The 21,561-nt window shown below is 42.9% G+C and overlaps 1 protein-coding gene across 4 annotated transcripts in view; it reads right to left on the bottom strand.

Moving 5' to 3' along the window:
* Positions 1-20,414, bottom strand: part of PSEN1 (presenilin 1) — a 50,295-nt gene extending 29,881 nt beyond the window's left edge. For 2 of the 4 annotated variants that reach the window (XM_024197486.3, XM_024197487.3), the window contains exons 1-5: positions 15,037-15,109; positions 9,795-9,938; positions 6,495-6,745; positions 4,765-4,906; positions 46-113 (exon numbers count right to left, since the gene is read on the bottom strand). In XM_024197486.3, the coding sequence (XP_024053254.1) occupies positions 46-113; positions 4,765-4,906; positions 6,495-6,745; positions 9,795-9,938; positions 15,037-15,057 (626 nt within the window). In that variant the 5' untranslated portion in view covers positions 15,058-15,109. Of the gene's footprint in view, positions 1-45; positions 114-4,764; positions 4,907-6,494; positions 6,746-9,794; positions 9,939-15,036; positions 15,110-20,036; positions 20,078-20,362 lie in introns of those variants that run through there. The other 2 variants (XM_024197489.3, XM_024197488.3) reach the window with 2 other exon arrangements.
* Between the last annotated feature and the right edge of the window lie 1,147 nt (positions 20,415-21,561).

Genomic DNA, 21,561 nt, shown 5'->3' with positions numbered 1-21,561 from the left:
CTGTCTGGAAGACAAATTCTGAAGTTGAAACTCTTGTAGACTTACCCCAAGTAGATGAATGAGAAAAAGAAAAGCAGCAATAGAGAAGAAATTATAAGCCAGCCATGGATCACCTGAAAGAGGAAGACACATCAACAAACATCTCCATTTCAAACTTGACATTTTAAAGTTAAATTACCGGTACATCTTTATCAAAAATGCCTTTTTTTTTAAAAAAAAGGTTCAGTTTCATAAGCAGAAGATACAGCAATATCTGAGCCCATTTTCAGAGTACCACTTACAGCCCCCAGCCTCTCCAAGAGGAAAATATTAATACCTGGTGGTAAGAGCAAGGGACTGAGATTCAGAAGTCTTTGGCTCCATACCTTACTGTCTACTGATATATTGATTTTTGGCTAGTCCCTTTACTTCTGTGCCTGAGTTTACGCATCTATAAAATGGGACACTACTTAACCAACCATCGTAAATTGCTTTAGGATCCTTGAATAAAAGGTGCTGTACAAGTGCAAAGTATTTTTGGCATATTAACTTACAGCACTTTGATAATGTTGGCTTGATGTCAAAGTAGAATATACTGCATTGTAAAATACATGAAAAACATCTATTAATTTTTCTATTATTTAAAGAAATGAACAGCCCAGTTTCCAAATCATTAGCAGAATCTATGTGTAACCTTACGGATAAAGTACAATGTCAAAGTGTTTTATTTATGAATTCTAGCATATTAAAATCAACTAGAATTAACACAAGGCATCACGTAAGGAATGAATGAATAATGAATGTAAGCAGCTTTAGTATTTGCCCTTCATATGCAATAAAAAACACCTAATAGTGTGGCCTATACACATTACACAATTTGATACGTCACCATGTATATCAAGAAGACAACAGTGTTTTGAGATTAAAGTCTAGCAAGACCTACATGAATTTTACAAAAAAAAAAAGTTACATTAGAAAAAAATAATCAAACCTTGTTTTAAGGAGTGAGAATACTTTGGGACTAGTCCTTCATACTAATGTTCCAGACTAAAAACAAAGATTGAAGAGAATTTGGAAAGTCCTATAACTATGATCATGTCTGAACTGACAGGCTGCAAAAAGACAATATGCTAGATTTCCTAAGTACCAGATTACAAAAAACAAAGCTCTGAAATGCCACATCGAACTGGTAGAAAATCATACAAAAGTCTAGGGAAAAAAGTAATAGAAGAGATCTTTCAAAAACGAATGAAGGAGGGGAATGGACAGTCTCTTCAGAAAAACAGATTCCTAGAATTGTAAGAAAATCAAAAACTCCAACCTGTTAAAGACTTTGGGCAAGTTCTGGCCTTAAGAAGAGTACCTTTGAGGTGCACTGGGATATGAAATACATAAAATATAAAGAAATATTTTTTCCTCTAGACAAGGAACCTCACACACAAGCTAACACACGGACCCCACAACTAGATTAAAGTTCTTTGTAGATAAACAATTCAGAAGCAGTAATTTAGTACTTGTTTGAACTGGGTAAAATGGCACAAAAATTCTTCCTGTGTTGAAGTCAGATTCAGAACAGAATTTACTGCTCAAAACAACTATACATCCAAGAGAACTCAATCTTTCTGATCTGGAGCTTTGTTTTTCTCCTTATTTCCCTCCCTATGAAGGGTTTATATTGGATTTTAAACATTTTTAAAAACAATAAAAACTTCTTATGAAATTTAATGTTTTACCTTGTAGAGATTATTTCTGTTTCACTAGTATTTATTTTACTTACATGAAACAGCAACAACCTTCTAACAAACAAGAGTCAAGTTTCATATATGTTTTAAATGTTTTTTTTTTTTTAAAGCGTGGTCAGAGGCCACTGCAGCATCTCTTCCACTTTCCTTCTCTTCCTCTGGGACATCCTTCACGATTTATCCCAGTTTACAAAAAAACCTCCATGTAACAAGACTTGTTGGCAAGCCTGGGTAACCTCACAGGTTGGCCTCTATAGCTGAGAGAGCCTTCTCAAAGAATAAAGGCTGTGCAGCTCTCTCCTTTGCATTAAGCATTCTGTTTTCAAATGCTGTTGGGCAGGGAAGACGTCACATTTCTGTCACCACCAACGGTTACAAGGGGAAGAACGCTGAAGTTGGGGGATCAGCTTTACAAATACCGTGTTGGCTACACATACATTCTGATAGAGTGAAAGAGTGGATTTTGTTTTTAAAAACAAAATCTTTTCAGGTCACTTTGATGGACAAGATGACATAACTTTATTGTTAAAAGAAACACACATTAGCAATAAGAAAACTCCAAAGAAAACTGTCCCACTCGCTAGGAAGAGAAGAGACCTGGAGGTACAGTGTGCCTGAATACTAATGTCCCATTCTAGCAAAGAGCAGGTCTGCTCTACTGAACAAATGCCAAAAAGTGCATAACCCTAAGGCAGTGGTTCTCCACCATGGGTACACAGAGGTCTTCTGTGGGGTACATCAACTAACCTAGATATTTGCCTAGTTTTACACAACATGCTACATAAAAAGCACTAGCGAAGTCAGTACAAGCTAAAATTTCATACAGATGACTTGTTTATGCTGCTCTAAATACAATACTTATATTCCAATTGATTTATTTTATAATTATATGGTAAAAATGAGAAAGCGAGCAATTTTTCAGTAATAGTGTGCTGTGACACTTGTATTTTTAATGTCTAATTTTGTAAGCAAGTAGTTTTTAAGTGAGGTGAAACTTGGGGGGTACGCAAGACAAATCACACTCCTGAAGGGGATATAGTAATCTGGAAAGGTTGAGAGCCACTGCTCTAAGGCCCCAATCCTGCAACACTTACATGTGCTTAACTACCGTGAGTAGCCTCACTGATACACCTAATTGTTTCAGTTAGGTATCACAACACTTTCCACCCCAGTAATGTGTGTTCTTCACATTACATGGCTTTTCAAACACTAAATGGTTTTCAAAACCACCTGTCCTTTTCTCATAGAAGTTTCTCAACACACTTCATGTGAAAGACAAGTGTTATCCAACATATTTCATAACATGTCTTGGCAAGTTTCTAGACTTCTGATTAAAACATTCCCATGTCTCACCTGACAATGGCTCCTACACTAACTGATTTGTTGGTACAGAGTCAGCTTGCCTGCTAAAACCTGAATAAAAGTGAGTTGCCAAGGTTTGCAAAATACAGGGAATTAAATCTGGAGCTCTGGCAGTAAAAGAATTTGCTTAGACAGACTGAAAACATGAGGGAATTAAGGCAAAAATAAAAATACATGAAAGAATAAGAGAAGCTACTCAGACAAGCTTAGAAGGTGTGATTTCTGATGGTTAGAATCAGAATCTGAAATCAGGACCAGTTCTACTATTGATTTATTCTGTAACCTCATGCAAGACACTTCACATTTGGGCCTCAATTTCTTCAGTTGGAAAATTGGGACAATACTTTCCCTACCTCAAAGGCGTTTTCCCAGACATAATGCCTGAATGAAAGGCACTACAAATGAGCAAAGTAGATACCATACTGCCACCATTTGGGATGTCAAATATTCTTTAGCTAGAAGTTTGTTTCTGTTCACTGAAATGTAAACTAACCGTGATTCTCTACATACCCAGCAGAAAATTAGATTTATGTTCAGCAACTGGGTGCCTGGATTTTGCAGCACTTCAGTGCAGCGGCCTGGAGATACTGTGTTAGCCTCATTTAAATTAAAAAATTCAACACTTTCCATGAAGCAAAAATCACTAGCAAAGCTCCAATATTTATTTTGTCATTAAATTTAGTTTTATGCAGTCTACATATTCACTTTCTGATGTGCCAAAGATTTTTGTAATGACAGTGCACAACTGCACTGTAGAAATGGCCAAGGGGAAGCTAGAGGTTTTGGCAGCTTGGTAAGCACAGGTGAGGCTTCTGGCATCTGGGGAGGCCCAAGAAACAGTTTGGGATTGTGGGTTTAAGCACATCAGTTGGCTGCTTCTACTAAAATGATCAGCAGTGAAATAATTTAAATATCTATTTTAAACTATCATTGTTAGGTTTTTGAGTCAATACCCCCATTGTGATAGATGGGGAAGTTAACACCTCATAAATCTTGTTCCAGAGTGTCTGCAGACTCAGGCAGATGTCACAATGTGGCGACATTTTCAAAAGACTTTTTTTCATTGCATCCATGCAGGTTAGAAACTCCTCCCAAAAAATCACAGAAGCTGGAACTAAATTTTGCGGCAAGGAGTGAATTTTAAGGCAAATTCTGTGACTGTATAACACAGATACTCAAGGGTCTGACTAAAAGACAGTATATCATTGTTATTCCACATCCTGCTTTATTGAATATTAAAGAAAAAAACAATCACTGGGCCAAAAGCAGCCCACACCAGCAGCTTTAACATGGAGCTTTGACATATGGAGACTGCAGGTTCTAGCAAGTTGATGTGACCCTCACCTAGATTAAGTTTGAGCTCCCATCAATAATACCATTATATATTTTTGAGTCCTGATCTCAGGTGACATACCGTCACACACAAAAATTGCTGTTGAAGTGCATTTTATTATTGGCAATGCCAAGGTCATGCCTTGTCCACAAAGACTATGTACTATCTGATAAAATAAATTGTCCATTCCCCTCCCAATATGGGGAACAAGGCTCCAAAAACTAAAGGAGTGAACATCTGTGCTGCCAGTTTAATTAATCACGATTGCTCTTTCCCTGACAATACATTTCAGGAAATAAAAGAAGGTTAGCAGGATTAATTACCAAGGTTAACTGCATTTGTGCTCACCTTATAGCACCTGTATTTGTAAAGCACAACCAGGAGTATGGTCATGACAATGATGACACTGATCATGATGGCAGCATTGAGAATAGAGTTCAGGGCTCTCTGTCCCACAGTGTCTGTGTCTTCAGTGAACGGAGTGTAGATACTACAATACAGACCAAAAGAAGAAATGAAATTCCAATACATATTCCACATAAATGTTTTCTAGATAAAAGCTCAGGATCAATATGTAGATATTTAAAGCCAATTTCCCTCTTGACATCTCAGTACTTATCTTTCAAATTAAAGTTACAAAAGTGAGAGTTATTTTCTGCTTAATAAGAGAGCAACCAACATTTAAAAACTATTTTATGTATAGCAGCGGTTCTCAAACTGTAGGTTGGGCCCCCAAAGTGGGTTGTGACCCCATTTTAATGGGGTCACCAGGTCTGGCGTTAGACTTGCTGGGGCCCGGGGCCAAAGCCCTCAGGCTTCAGACCTGTGTGGCAAGACTCAGATTACAGGCTCCCTGGGCTGAGCCCTTGGGCTTCGGCTTTGGTCCCCCCACCCGGGACAGTGGGGCTCGGGTGGGCTCAGATTTCAGTCCCCACTCCTGGGGTCATGTAGTAATTTTTGTTGTCAGAAGGGGGTCACGTGCAATGAAGTTTGAGAACTCCTGATTTATAGCATGCAAGTAAATGTGAATTAGATCACACTAAGTATATTTGGGCCTTTGTACATACACCATCTAGTGGATATTCAATAAAACGCAACCTGAAGATAAAAATGAGTAGAGCAGGGGAGGAATAAGATTTTCTGTTCTGTGGGAAATTCCATGAGTTAAAAAAAAAAAAAAAAAATCTATTCCAAAACAGAACAAAACCAAAATGTTAAGACTTCCTAACGTAATTAAATTAAAAAATAGTAATTTCAGATCACATAATGTTTCATTCTGATCTTAACATTTTAAATTTTTTTGCAATATCTATTTTGAAGCCAGAAATCAAACATGTGACATTATCAAAAAGCTGTGTCAGGTTTTTTCCTCCAAAAATGAATTTTTGTTAAATTCAGCATGTTTCCACAAAATGTTTTTCCATCGGACAATGCAGATCTGTTGAAATTGAAAAATTTAGTTGGAAAATCTCTGGACAACTCTTGCTAATGTATTTATTTCTTTGTCAACAAGCACCATAAACAAACCTGAACCCTGCATACATATGGATGTTCATTAAGCTCTCATTTTGCATCGCTAATGAAGATTTAATTTCTAAGGGAGTGCAATTTTCATGGCCTGTGCTCAGAATGAAGTCCATATCACGTAAACATCATACAAGAGGCACAAACTATTCAGTCAAAGGCCAGGATTCAGATGAAAGTAATGGTGAACAAATTATCTTGAGAGAGGTGCTTCTACAAGGGAGAGTTGAAATTATTGGCAAAGCAGCAAAGAGAAACTTCAGGTTTCACCATGGTAAGTCCTTTAACTTATGCAAGCACAAGAAAAATTGGGCTGATCTGGTAGGAGAAACCAGTCTGGATCAGTCTCCAGGCTGACAGGAGCTGGAAACAATGCTGAAAGTAGGGCTGCTGGACTCCAGAAGGACCAGCATTAAGCCAGGGCTTGGGCTGGAGGAAAGGTCATTGTATAATATAGGCACTTGAAGATGTGCAGACATATAGTAAAGGAAAGGATCCCCAGAAGACCCAAACCAACAAAGACAATACAAAAAAACAGAAGATTTGGTACATACAGCTGTCCATCCTTGCGTGTATAAAAGCTGACAGACTTGATGGTTGCAACAACTACCACCATGCAAAGTGTGACAGGTGCAAAGAGCATAATCACATGCTTTGCCCCATATTTCAATGTCAACTCCTCATCTTCTTCGTCCTGTTCCACCACTTGCTGCGTCCTATTCTGTGGCTGCCCATTAGTCTCTGATTCAGGGTTATCATTGCGCCTTCGCTCACTATTATCATGGCGTCGCCTCTCACTGTCATTCTGCAAGATAAATAATCCCATTTCCATAAGCATCTGTTTGCAACCTGTGTTCTGTATGCTAGGCCAAGGAGGCTATGGAGTGGGGAATGTACACTGTACTATTTACTGTCATATAGCTTCAGCAGCAAGGATCTAAACGACACCATTTACAATACACTGCATGAAAACTGTGGATAGAATGCAAGCATATAAAGTAGGGCTGTCAAGCGATTAAAAAAATTCATCACAATTAATCGCACTGATAAACAATAATAGAATACCATTTATTTAAATATTTTTGGATATTTTCTACATTTTCAAATATACTGATTTCAATTACAACACAGAATACAAAGTTTAGAGTGCTCACTTTATATTTATTTTTTATTATTAATATTTGTGCTGTAAAAAACAAATAGTATTTTTCAATTCACCTCATACAAGTACTATAGTGCAATCTCTTTATCATGAAAGTTGAACTTACAAATGTAGAATTATGTACAAAAAAATAACTGCATTCAAAAATAAAACCATGTAAAACTTTAGCGCCTACAAGTCCACTCAGTCTTACTTTTTGTTCAGCCAGACAAACAAGTTTGGTTACAATTTGCAGGAGATAATGCTGCCCGCTTGTTGTTTATAATGTCACCTGAAAGTGAGAACAGGCGTTCGCATGGCACTGTTGTAGCCAGCATTGCAAGATATTTACGTGCCAGATGCGCTAAAGATTCGTATGTCCCTTCATCTTCAACCACCATTCCAGAGGACACGAGTCCATGCTGAAAATGGGTTCTGCTCGATAACGATCCAAAGCAGTGCAGACCGACACATGTTCACTTTCATCATCTGAGTCAGATGCCACCAGCAGAAGGTTGAATTTCTTTTTTGATGGCTCAGATTCTGTAGTTTCCACATCAGAGTGATACTCTTTTAAGACTTCTGAAAGCATGCTCCACGCCTCGTCCCTCTCAGATTTTGGAAGACACTTCAGATTCTTAAACCTGGGGTTGAGTGCTGTAGCTATCTTTAGAAATCTCACATCGGTACCTTCTTTGCGTTTTGTCAAATTTGCAGTGAAAGCATTTGTGACGTTGCACTCCACGTGTTTTATGGAAATATGCTTATGAGTGTGAATATAATGCAACTGGAATATGCTTTATGCAAAAGGCCTCTTGTAAGGTATCATTACAAAGCTTATAATCTACTGAGTGTGTTCATCCTATTTGTATGTATGTATCATTCTTGTATCTGAAACTAGAAATATGAAGTATAACTCTGAGGTCCTACTGTAATTATGCAAAGTGTGGGCCATTAATGGTGGTTTGGAAGCTTGATGGCTCCCACTGATTAGGACAATTAGTTGTAAATGGCTTTGTTTACTTGCAAATCTCCCTGGGTATGTGTGGGCCAGCCCTGGAAGAATGACGTCTCACAGGACATGTGACCATGTAACAGGATACCGGAATCCATCTTAAACCTGGTGCTTTTCCATTTAGGAGGAGGGGTGGGAATCCAGAGAGACAAAGGGTTCGCGCCTTGGGCCAAAGGTATAAAAAGGGGGTGGGGCAGAACAAGGGGGGGTCCCAGTCATGAGAAAGCCCCTGCTTTTTACCTAAGATGCCTGCTGGAACTAACAAGGACTGTGCCGGGGAAAGGATTGGGCCCAGCTAGGAAAAAGTCTAGTCTGTGAAAGAAGCTTATGGGAACATCTCTGAGGGTGAGATTTACTTGTAAACAGTTTCTTAATGTATTAGGCTTAGACTTGCATGTTTTGTTTTATTTTGCTTGGTGACTTACTTTGTTCCATCAGTTATTACTTGAAACCACTTAAATACTACTTTTTATACTTAATAAAATCACTTTTGTTTATTAATTAACCAGGGGTAAATGATTAATACCTGGGGGAGCAAACAGCTGTGCATCTCTCTCTATCAGTGTTATAGAGGGCAGACAATTTATGAGTTTACTCTGAATAAGCTTTATACAGAGTAAAACGGATGTATTTGGGGTTTGGATCCCATTGGGAGCTGGGTGTCTGGGTGCTGGAGATAGGAAACCTGCTGAGCAGTTTTTGGTTAAAGTCTGCAGCTTTGGGGGCGTGGACCAGACCTGGGTCTGTGTTGCAGCAGGCTAGAGTGTCTGGCTCAACAAGGCAGGGTTCTGGAGTCCCAAGCTGGTAGGGAAAACGGGCTCAGAGGTAATTCCAGCACGTCAGGTGACGGTCCCAAGGGGGTCTCTGTGACCGAATCCGTCACAGCGTTCTTAAAATGAACAACATGTGCTGGGTCATCATCCAAGACTGCTATAATCTGAAATACATGGCAGAATGCGGGTAAAACAGAGCAAAAGACATACTATTCTCCCGCAAGGAGTTCAGTCAAAATTTAATTAACACTTTTTTTTTTTTTTTTTAAACGAGCGTCATCAGCATGGAAGCATCAGCATGTCCTCTGGAATGGTAGCCAAATCATGAAGGGGCATACAAATGTTTAGCATATCTGGCACATAAACCTTGCAATGCCGGCTACAAAAGTGCCATGCGAACGCCTGTTCTCACTTTCAGGTGACTTTGTAAATAAGAAGCCGGCAGCATTATCTCCTGTAAAGGTAAACAAACTTGTTTGTCTTAGCGATTGGCTGAATAAGAAGTAGGACTGAGTAGATTTGTAGGCTCTAAAGTTTTACATTGTTTTGTTTTTTTGAGTTCAGTTATGTAACAAAATAAACTTACATTTGTAAGTTGCACTTTCACAATAAAGAGATTGCATTATGGTACTTGTATGAGGTGAATAGTTATGCACTCACCTTATAGTAGCTCCATTTAGGTTGTATTTCCCTAGTTTGTTTATGAGATTATGTGAAACAGTATCAAAAGCCTTACTATAGCCAAGATATACTACATCTACCGCTTCCCCCCCTATACCCAAGGTTTGTTACCTTGTCAAAGAAAGCTATTAGGTTGGTTTGACACAATTTGCTCTTGATGAATCCATGTTAACTGTTACTTATCACCTTATTATCTTCTAGGTATTTGCAAGCTGATTGCCTGATGAAGTAGTTTGTTACTTACAGTATTGCTCAGGTGGTTGTCAGGGAAGTTTTCTGTCAGCTGCCCATGCTGGAACTGAGGTAGGTGTGCAGATAGCTCTGTCATTGGGACAGCTCTGTGGAAACCAATTATTGCTACACAAAACAGATCTTTCCTCTTGAGACACTGCAAGGAAAAGCAGATGTGTTAAGATTCCATATTCACCAACTCTTTTAAAAAAAAAATCTTTCATAACTCATGTAGACACAGGATAACCATTTCCCCTGCTTCTCTTTGGTGATGTACAACCATGCTACATTTTCATGAAAATCTGCCCTATGGGGATTTCCCAGCACAAAAATGAAAAAAAAATATCAGAAAAGTCAGTCAGCCATGAGGGTAAACAAAAGAAGCGCCAAGTCTACGATTCTATAAGTCATTGAGAAAAGAGGATAAATTCTTTATCCCACCTTGAGCAATTATGCAAACATTCATTGCACATTTGTTTACAATGTAAACGATACACTTATATTTTTAATTAGACTGCAGAACATCCTCCTATAACTTTCCTTAGCCTCATTACCTCACACCATACCCCACAGCCAAGTAACAGTAAACCACATGCAGGATTCTTCACTCTTGGTTCACTCATTCTCAGGTTGGAGATCTCTCAGCTTCTTGATGCAAGTTTATAGTTTTAAATCTTGACATTTGAAAAACTGAAGTTTGACACATAGCATTTAGTATCTTTAATGCTCTGGCAGTTGCCTGGAGTTACACAGAACAATACTTCCATTCAATTACTAAGCACAAAAACCTTCAGCAAGCCTTCAAGTATTAATGCATATTCACCTAGGGCGACCAGACAGTAAGTGTGAAAAATCGGGACTGGGGTGGGGGTGGGGGGGTAATAGGAGGCTATATAAGAAAAAGCCCCAAATATCGGGACTGTCCCTATAAAATCAGGACATCTGGTCACCCTATATTCACCCCCCCAACAGATAGCACTGGGCAAATTTACTCAAATGTGCCAAGCATAATATACATGTGGCAGCCCCAGTTATTATTTAAAATCTATGCAAACTCTAATGTAAAAACAATAAGATACATATGAATGAATCTCTCTCCCACCCCCACCCAACAGCTAAGTCAGGGGTCGGCAATCTTTCAGAAGTGGTGCGCCGAGTCTTCATTTATTCACTCTAATTTAAGGTTTTGCGTGCCAGTAATACATTTTAACATTTTTAGAAGGTCTCTTTCTATAAGTCTATAATATATAACTAAACTATTGTATGTAAAGTAAATAAGGTTTTTAAAAAGGTGTTTAAAAAAGGGTTAAGGTGTTTAAGAAGCTTCATTTAAAATTAAATTAAAATGCAGAGCCCCCCGGACCGGTGGCCAGGACCCGGGCAGTGTGAGTGCCACTGAAAATCAGCTCACGTGCCACTGAAAATCAGCTCGCGTGCCGCCTTCGGTATGCGTGCCAATAGGTTGCCTACCCCTGAACTAAGTACTAGAGGCAGGAAACAGGACTGTAAAAGCCAGGACACAGGAAAATAATTTAGTACGAGTTTTAGAGAAAACCAAGTGACAAATGTGGGGGTGCTGTTTAATAAATAATATTGTATTTGGATCTCTCACTAGCTGAGTGTTTCCATACCATACATGGAAATTGATATTTCTCCCTAGAGGTCTGTCTGGGTAGTAGAGTCTATCCACCTCAGGAAAGAGACAGGAAACCCCTTCTAATAATGACTTCCACTTAATGGTCATTAAGAGACAATGCCAGAGTGATTAGCTCTAATGGCTCCAGCCTGCTCTAGTAACATGAGAGGTAAGTCCATCTAAGGCAGTGATCACCGACTGGTCGATCTTGATTGACTCCTCGATCCTAGAGGATCTCCCAGTCAATCATGATCTCTGGCAGCAAGGCAGGCTCCCTGCCTACCCCGGCCACACGCTGCTCCGGGAAGTGGCTAATGCAGCCCCGCAGCTGGGGGGGGGAGGGGGAGCAGGCAAGGGTCTCCCTCCACGCGCTGCTCCTGCCTGCAAGCACTGCCCCCGCAGCTCCCATTGGCCGGGAGAGCTGCAGGGATGGTGCCTGCAGAGAGGGGCAGCGCGTGGAGCCATGTGACCCTCGCCCCGCATTGGTCCCTTCTGGAAGCGGTGTGGGGGTGGGGTAGGCAGGGAGCCTGCCTTAGCCTAGCTGCACACACCGCCGACTGGGAGCTGCTGGAGGTAAGTGCTGCCCGATAGGAGGCTGAACCCAAACCCCATACCCCCTCCTGCACCCCAAGCCCCAGCCCTGAGCCCCCTCCCAGAGCCAGCACTCTGTACCCCCTCCTGCACCCAAACTCCCTCCTAGAGCTTGCACCTCTCACCCCCTCCTGCACCCCAACCCCCTGACCCAGGCTCAGCCAAGAGCCCCCTCCCACACTGCAAACCCCTCGGCCCCAGCCCAGAGCCCGCACCCCCTCCCAAACCCCAACTCCCTACCCCAGCCCGGTGAAAGTGAGTGAGGCTGGGGGAGAGTGAGCGATGGAGAGAAGGGGGGATGGGGTGAGCAGGGCAGGGTAGATCCTGGGTTGCCCTTAGATTCAAAAAGTGATCTTGGGTGTAAAAAGGTTGGAGACCACTGATCTAAGGCTATGTCTACACTAGCACTTTTGTCAGTAAAAACTTTTATTAGGCGGGGGTATGAAAAACATCCTCCCTCCCCCCACAAGTGACATAAGTTTCACTGACAGAAGTGCCAGTGTGGACAGCGCTATGTCAGCGGGAGATGCTCTCCCACTGACATCGCTACCGCTGCTCGTTGGGGTGGTTTAATTATGCCGACAGGAGAGCTCTCTCCCATCAGCATAGAGCGGCTACATGGGAGACCTTAGAGGTGCAGCTGCAATGGTACAGTTGTCTCGCTGTAAGGTCTCTAGTGTAGATATAACCTAATTGAGGGTTGGTCTACACTGGGAACTTACATTAGCATAGATAGCTGCGTCTCTCAGGGGTGTGAATGTTCCACACTCGTGAGAGGTGCAGCAATGCAGACCTAACCCCCGGCATAAACAGAGCTAGGTCGATGGAAGAATTCTTCCATTAGCCTAACTACCACCACTTGGCGAGGTGGATTAACTATAACGGCAGGAGAACCCCTCTCTCCCATCAGTGAAGGTAGTGTCTAGCTGTGCCACTGTAGCTTTTTAAATGGAGACAAACCCTAATGTGCATCTAGGCTCTTGGTTTTAAAATCTTCCTCAAGGGTCATCTCTTCACTACAAAATTATGTCGACCTATGTAATGGCAGCATACAGTCCCTGCATTTATTACAGCGTTTGTGCGTGTCCACCCTACGCTCCTTGTGTCAGCGGTGCGCCTCCTCACTAGGAGTGCTTGTATCAATGCAGAGTGCAATACACTCTGGGTAGCTATCCCACTGTGCAATTCACCACCATCCAGCACAGGGTGTTTTGGGAAGTTTCTGCAATGCCCCATGGGACAAAATGAGTCATGCAGGGGTGACTGGGAGCATGGATTCAACTTCTCATAATGCAGTGTTCTCCATCCCATAATATTTAGTGCCTCTTCAAAAATCCCCGCAAATCCACACGTCACTCCTTGCTGTTTGCCATCTGTGACAGAAACATGGATCCTGCACAGCTCTGCACTATTGTGATGAGCTTTGCAAGAATGGGCTGCCTGATCCTGCAGTATTTGCAGAGCTGCAACAGAAGCCATGGGGAACATGACGATTCCTTGGAGGCTAGGTTGCTGTGGGACATAGAAACAAATAATTCATGGTTGTTGGCAGCATTCAGGGAGCAGCTGCAGATGGTTGAGTGCTGGTTCTGGGCCCAAGAAACAAGCATTGACTGGTGGGAATCGCATTGGCATGCAAGTTTGGGATGACAAGCAGAGGCTGCAGAACTTTCGGATGCGCAAGGCCACATTTCTGGATTTGCATGCCGAACTCACCCTAGTCCTTCAGTACAGGGAGACCAAAATGAGAGAGACAGTAACAGCTGAGAAGCAAGTGGTGATTGCACTGTGGAAACTTGCAATGCCAGATTGCTACTGGTCAGCTAGGAATCAATTTGGAGTTGGGATACCCACCGCGGGGGCTGTTTTGATGCAAGTGCACAGGGCCATTAAGTGCCTGCTACGAAGGACTGCGACTCTGGACAATCTGCAGGACATAATGGATGGTTTTGCAGCAATGGGCTTCCCGAAGTGAAGTGGGGCGACAAATGGCACACACATCCCTATTTTAGCACCAGACCACCTTGCCAACGAATAGTATATCAATAGAAAGGACTACTGTTCTACAGTTATGCAAGTGCTGGTGGATCACCAGGGATGCTTTACCAACATCAATGTGGCTGGTCAGGGAAGGTGTATGACATGAGCATATTTAAGAACAAAGGGCTGTTCAGAAAGATGCAAGCAGGGACTGTCTTTCCCGACCGGCGGATTACCATTGGGGATGTTGAAATGCCAATAGTGATCCTGGGAGACTCAGCCTACCCCTTTCCCCCAGGGCTCATGAAGCCGTACACCGGCCACTTGACAGCACCAAGGAGCACTTCAACTACAGGCTCAATAGGTGTGGAATGACAGCTGAATATGCCTTTGGCCATTTGATGGCTCATTGGCATCGTCTACTTACGAGATTGGACCTCAGTGGAAAAAAATATCCCAATGGCAATAGCTGCCTGATGTGTCCTGCATAACATCTGTGAAGCCAAGGGGGAAAGTTTCCACTGGGGTGGAGGGCAGAGATGGAGCAGCTGTCTGCTGAATCTGAACAGCCAGATACAAGGGCTATAAGAAGAGCTCAGTGCAGAGCTATATGGCTCAGTGAGGCTTTGAAAGACTATTTTAATAGCGAGCCAGAGTGGTGTGTGTAGCTGTAGTGTGCTCTGCCTGGCCTTGCTCTTTTGCTCAATGAAGTCATCGCTGAGTAGCATGGGAAAGCGTCCTACTGAAGTGGAAGAAATAAGGCAGCCCTCCCAAGAAGCCTTCGGCAAAGGATTGCAGACTACCCCCATGAAAGTTTAATCAAGATTTCTATGCAGGATTCACAGGACATCCCAGTGCACGTAAACCAACTGCTCCACACAGCCCTCTGCGCCTAACTCTAGAGGGAAATGAAATGCAGATAGCAACTTTACCTCTCTTGGTTGTTTCACTACCTCTTCTAGCACAAGTAAAAAGAGTAAATCAACAGATTTGTCCTGCTACTTTGGGGGTTCCATCCCTGTAATTTCAAAGCAAACCACATACTTACCAGAGGTTCCTTCCTCAGCATCAGGATTGCCCGTGCTCGACTGTCGGGACTGGCTTGGTGAAGTAAAACACATGTCCTGGCTCTCACAGCTGGATCCCCCAGTTGCCTGTCCCCCAGTTGCCTTTTCCCCATACTCTTTCTTGTCCACTTCCTCCTCCTTGCTGTTCATGGCAGGGGCCTGTGACTCGGGCTCCTCCGAAGTATCCACCAGGCTCTTGGAGGTGGTGGTGAGGTCTCTGCTGATGGCATGAAGCTCTTTGTAAAAGTGGCAGGTCTGTGGCTCTGCACCAGATCGATCGCTGGCCGCCCTTGCCTTCTGGTGCAAGTCTTTGGCTTTCACATGGTAGTGTAGCTGGTCCCTCTTGTAGCCCTTCTCCTACATGCCCCCAGCAATCTACTCATAGATGTCGATGTTTCTACAGCTGGATTGGAGCTGTGCCTGCACAGCCTCTTCTCCCCACAGACACAACCTAACTTTGTAGTGCAGACCAGGCCTAATGCTTTGTTCAAGCTACTAAATAAAAACACTTGGTTTTAAGATGGCTCTTGGTCAATATTACTGATCACAGGTTCTTGAAGGGAAGAAATGCAGTTGCCTAAAACCCACTTGGACCTGCTGGGCAATAAGAAGTTGGTATAGCGTACTAAGTCCCGGTCTAACCATCACAAGATTCCACCCCGAGACAGATAAGGGAAAAAGACCGAACACGAGATGGGGGTGCACTTAGAAAGACCTGAACATGACATCAACAGTGAGACAAAGTATCAAAGAAAAATGAAAGAGTAGCAAGGAATCCATAATAAAAGGGCATCGTCTAAACTTGGTCAAACTCATAAAAACAATCTTTAATAAAATCTAAATCAAATACAAATGCTTCAAAAATTTTTTAGCAACAAATGAAAATAAAATTGCTTTAAAAACAAATGAACATACCCTGAAATGAACCACTTGGCTAGGTAAAGTGGTATAGGGTTTGAGTTTTGAGGAACATTGGTCTACCTTCTATAGGGAGAGGAGGCTGTATAGTTTGGATGGCCTCCACCCCAGTAAAAGAGGAAACCATCTCTTGGGAATAGGTTGGCTAGAAATGTCAGGAGGATATTAAAAAGACAACAAAAGCGGAGGGTAAAAAGAGGGAAGATATGATCGTTCACTGAGGATAGACTCAAGATGTCAAGAATAGCATTAATCAAGGAACCAAAGGATAAGAGAAAAGAAATTCTTTAATTGCCTAAACACCAATACTAGGAGCCTGGATAACAAACAAAAGGAATTGGAATTGCTCATTTATAAAGCATATATTTGATCTATTTGGTATTACTGAAACCCACTGGGATGATTTGCACTATTGGAATGTTAAAATCAATGGTTATAACCTATTTAGGAAGGACTGAGTGGACAAAAAGGGAGCGGGAGTGCCACTCTATGTCAAAAATGGCATTATCTGTTTCTGAGTCACTGATCACTCAGAAGAAAATTACCTTGAATGCTTATGGATCAATGTCCTAACACAAAGAAGATGGGGTAATAGCTGGTGTCTACCATAGGGCATCAAACCACACTAGGGAACAGGATGAACACTCCTATCTGTAATGTGTAAGGAATAAAAGAAATGCATGATCATGGGGGACTTCAATTTGAATGACATGCTTGAGATCTCATGCTGCCAGTACTAAAACATCCTTGACATTTCTAAATATTACAGATAATTTCCACCTAGTCTTGACAGAACAAAGGGAAACTGATCACAGAACTAAAAATTAATGGTAGCTTAGGTACAAATCTTCGTGACTTGATTACATTTATAATGGGCAAACAGAATAAAGTCCAAACCATAAGTACCTAGTGGGAAACAAATATTTAAGAATGGGTTCTTCACTCTAGCAGAGAAAGGTATAACATGATCCAATGGTTGGAAGTTGAGGCTAGCCAAATTCAGACTGGAAATAACTAGGGCCCTACCAAGCCACAGTCCATTTTGGTCAATTTCACGGTCATAAGATTTTTAAAAAAGTCAATTTCACAGTTTCAGATGTTTACATGTGAAATTTCAGGGTGTTGTAACTGTGGGGGTCCCTACCCAAAAGGGTGTCAAAGCTACTGTGGAGGGGTCATGGGGGGCATCACTTTTGGGGGGGCAGGGTTGGCCTTATGGGTGGGTGACCAGCCAGGGCCTCCTACCGCACATGGGGCTCCAGCCGCTAGTCTCAGCGGGGCTGGGGAGGGACAGGACTTCCTCTTCCCCTGCAGAGGCTGCTCCCAGGTCAAATCCAGCTCCAAGAACCTCCCCCAGCTGCAGTAGGAGACGGGCAGGGGCCCTTGCAGAGGACGAGGAAGTCCCGTCCTATCCAGCCTGGCCAAGATTAGCAGCTGGATAGGAGTCGTTGGCTGGGGCACCCCCAGCCCTGCCCCTCTCCTACACTAGCCAGATTTCACTGTCCACAATGCATTTTTCATGGTTGTTAACTTGGTAGGGCACTAGAAATAAGACTTTTAAAAAAAAACAAAAAAAAAACAGAGTAACTAATCATTGGAACAATTTACCAAGGGTTGTGGTGGATTCTCCATCACTCTCAATTTTTAAATCAAAATGGGATGTTTTTCTAAAAGATATGCTTTAAGAATTATTTTGGGGAAGTTTTATGGCCCCTCTGTTTTACAAGATGCCAGACTAGATAACAACAACGGTCCCTTCTGGCCTTGGAATCTATGACCCTAAAATGTTTGAAGCCAAAATATTACAGTACTGAGAAGAACCTAGAAGTGAACAAGTATAAGCAAAACTGACTATTTTCCTCATCAAAATGCAAAAAAGTCAGAGTAGTAAGTTACAGTCATGGTAAATTTAATTTTAAAAACTTTTTACATTTACTCATCTAAGTTATTAGTATGTGCAAACAAATGTGTTTCTCTGTAACACTATTAAGTGTCTCTTTACATTAGGAACAGAAAGGAAAGTGTACTTCACCCAACCAGAAGGCAATTGTTTTAATTACCAAACACTCCAGAGTCTGTTACAAACTTCTTAACAGGACATCATCTGTTTTAACAGTATTGTATGTTCCTTCTAAATGTGACAAAGCAATTTTGCTATAGACATTTCAACCTTTCCTTAAAGTGAGCAAACTTACCTTGTAAAAGTATTTCTCAGTCTAAAAACCACAGAAAGGTAAACCTTGCATTATTTAACAAATTATTTGAACTGGGATTTTGTTTTAATTGCTAGTATAACTTCAGTGTTGATCTAGAAGTTAGAGATATTACTTTACCATCAGCAGCAGTTTGACAAGGGATTCTGAGCAATGCTATCACCAGTGACATTTCCTGCCAGTTTCAGCCCTGGTGGTAAGATCAGTGGATAGTCAGATGTGGTCAATACGCTCCCTTCTCCCGCTATTCACAATGAAGGAACCTGCAGGACTGAATTGGCTATTGTCACTTAGAAGACAGAGAACATCTGATGATATGAGCTGGTAACTTCAATAATCCCACTGTTTGGCCTAGCATGACACTAGCTGCGGCAGAATTCATTGAATTCTTAACCTTACACTGTGAAATAGCATTAAACAAATCACCCAGTTTCATTCCTCCCTACAACTCAGTCTGCTCAATGCTTTAGTTTAGTTTCTTGTATGTCCAGTTCAGTGTGTCCTCTTAACCTCACTTTAAAGTAATTGCCACAACATGCATCTAACAAAGATGTCATCCCTCGGAAGAGTAATGCAATGTGGAATTCAATTACGTTCTTAAGACTTCTTATTTCCTGAAGTTGCATATATATATCTAACAATGCCGTGGAAGCAATGTCAGGGCTGGGAATTGCACATCACTGCTTGGTGACCCATTGATTTAGAAGAGGTACAGACAGACTGCAAAGGAGGTACTTTCAAGTCCTATGACCAAGTCCTGTAACCATGAAGTAGTATCTGAGAGGTACAATGCTTAGCAGACGCCTCATTACCGAAATGCTCAAAATCCCAACAATAAGACATTCTTCCTTGAAAACCCAGTAAATCTGCCTCTGCAGCACTCCTCAGAATCAGAGGCAAGCACTAAACTCAGGTCCTCCAAGCACTGAGAAGATCTGGATCGCTTCACTTTGAACGCAAAAGAAACCAGTATTGACCAATAAGACAACAGTCCCACAGTTAACAAAACAGCTGTAGGGTAAAGCTAAATTACACGAAATACATATCCTAGATGTGTCAATGATTAGTGTAGTATAAATCCATATATTGAAAGGACCCAGGAATCCCTGCTACGCTCTTCTTCAGGACAAATTCTGTTTCCATCAATGGCTATGACCAATTGATCAGCCACTTCACAAGAATCTGCTAGAAAGGAACCTCCTCTCTCCATTTGATCATTTAATGTTGTCAGAATTGACTGTCATTATGGTACTGGACCCTTTCACAGTCCACAAACATCTTCAGTTCTTACCACACAATTCTAAATTTTGTTTCAAGGGCAAGCATAACTCAAACCTTCTATCAACCACACTGCTAACCTGGCTTCTACATAGTAAAGCCCAGAAAACTACAGCATAAGGGCTAAATGCTTAGGTCTTGCATTAATGAATTAAAAGCTTCCCTCCAGTCTCAAGTCAGATGCTTAAAAGGTGGGAGCACCTTACAGCAGGTGTGATGCAACTTCAAGCAGCTGCTGCCCTGAAGAATTTTTATTGAAGTCTAAAGAAGATAAAGAGATACATATGATTCTGCACCTAAAGTGAAACCCTTCCTGTATAAGTGCTCCTCGCCAGAGCTTTTGTTTGTTCGGGGTGTAAGAACATTTGGTGCAGGTTAAAGATGTCAGAGTTACACCCTGGGTACAGGAGGGGCAGCAGCACCAGCGCCTCCAACCTGCCCAGCAGCGCCCCTCACCTCCTTAGATTGTAAAGCTCTTTGGGGGCAGGAACCATCTTTTGTTCCGTGTCTGGGCAGCGCCGGGCACAAGGGGCCCTGGGTCAGGGCTGGGCTCAAGTAACACAAACAATCACCATCAATTCGGGTGTGGAGGAAGGAAGCACTGGGAGGAAGAGCCCGGGTCCGTCCCTTCAACCCCCGCCTCTCTGGCCGTGGGCCTCCTATCGGCCCTGCTGCCCCGGAACACAAGCCGGGACCGTCCGGGGACCTGCCCCTTCCTAGGCCCTGCGGGGTCAGCGGCTCCCGGAGCGCTCAGCGAGCGGGGTCCGGGCCTGTACAAGGCGCCCCCAGGCCGGGCTCCGGGGTCACAGGGGCTGGAGCCGCCGCCACCGGGACCCACCCGAGACTCCGGGCCCCTCGGAGCACGCGGCCGCCTCCTCCCGCCAGACCCGCCACTCACCGCCGCTGGTTACTTGTTTCCCTTCCGAGCGTCCGGCCCCAGCTGCTTCCGGACCAGGCCCCGCCTCCACCCGATGACCTCACTTCCGCTTCCCGTGTAGCTTCTCCGGTGACCCCCGCACCACCCAGCGAGCGGGGTCGCGCGCGGCCGGCCTCAGCCATCGCGGCCGGTCAGCGGCAGTAACAGCCCGGGAATGAGCGCGGTGTTTGCATTGACCCCCGCCCGCCAGCGCCCGGAGCCAGCAGCCGGAAGTGCTGGGTGTGAGGTCAGGGAAACGGGCCGGGGGCAGCAGCCCCGTCATTCCCTCGCGTTCCACCCTGCAACCCCCCCAACCTCAGCCGCCCCTTGCCGGGCTGCGCCGGGTGTGGGTGTGTGAATGGCTATGTAGGGTCATGACCAGTCAGCCTCAAACTGCACCTACACCACCAAGAAAAAAATGGGCACTAGCACCTGAGAAAAAGGTAGTAGCCCTGGATTGTGCTGTGGCAGATGCTCTCTCCTCCTGTGTAAACTAGTTGGACCTTTTCCTCAAACAGGCACCTCCAATAGTTACCCCCTAAACAACTTTAGCTATCACTAAAAAGGGCAGGAAGGACCTGGCTTTCAACAGGTAGATCATTATGCTAAAAACCTAGGGTAGGGTCCTCCTTACAGAAAAGGGGCACAGTTTCCAGTTCTTGAATAACATGGACTTCTTATTCACCTCAATTTTAGAGGAAAGCGTAACCCTTGCCAGCACCTGTTAATGTAGAGGACTTTAGGCTCTTACAGGATGCACAGTAAAAGTACTACGGTGGAGGCTCTTAAGAGAGCTTGTCCTTGAGTCTCCCCATAGTTACTTATTTGCAATCCAGAAAGCAAGGCTAGAAGCGTTCTAAAAATAACAAAGTAAGTTTATAACAGGATGAAAAGGTAAGATAATTAGAAAGTGAGAAACCTCCTACAGCAAACAGAGAAATTTCTCACCCTGAAATCCTTCAGGCTCATGGTTGACATTAAGCAACATGAAGTAGCGTAGGCAAAGGAAAGCAGCATTTTTTTTGTTTCTTACCACAAATCCAAGTTTGACAGAAAACGAGAAAGGCTGCTGCAGATGCAGCAAATAGACCATATTCCAGCTTCACATATGCCATTTCTGGTCTATTTACCCTAAATATGGGATCACTAAAAGTCATCCCACCCAACCGGTCATAGGAAAA

Source organism: Terrapene carolina, unplaced genomic scaffold, assembly GCF_002925995.2.
Source record: "Terrapene carolina triunguis isolate 2854851 unplaced genomic scaffold, T_m_triunguis-2.0 Scaffold96, whole genome shotgun sequence".
Classification (NCBI taxonomy): Eukaryota; Metazoa; Chordata; order Testudines; family Emydidae; genus Terrapene; species Terrapene triunguis.
Note: the sequence above shows the minus strand (reverse complement) of the source record. Positions and strands in the feature narration are given on the sequence as shown.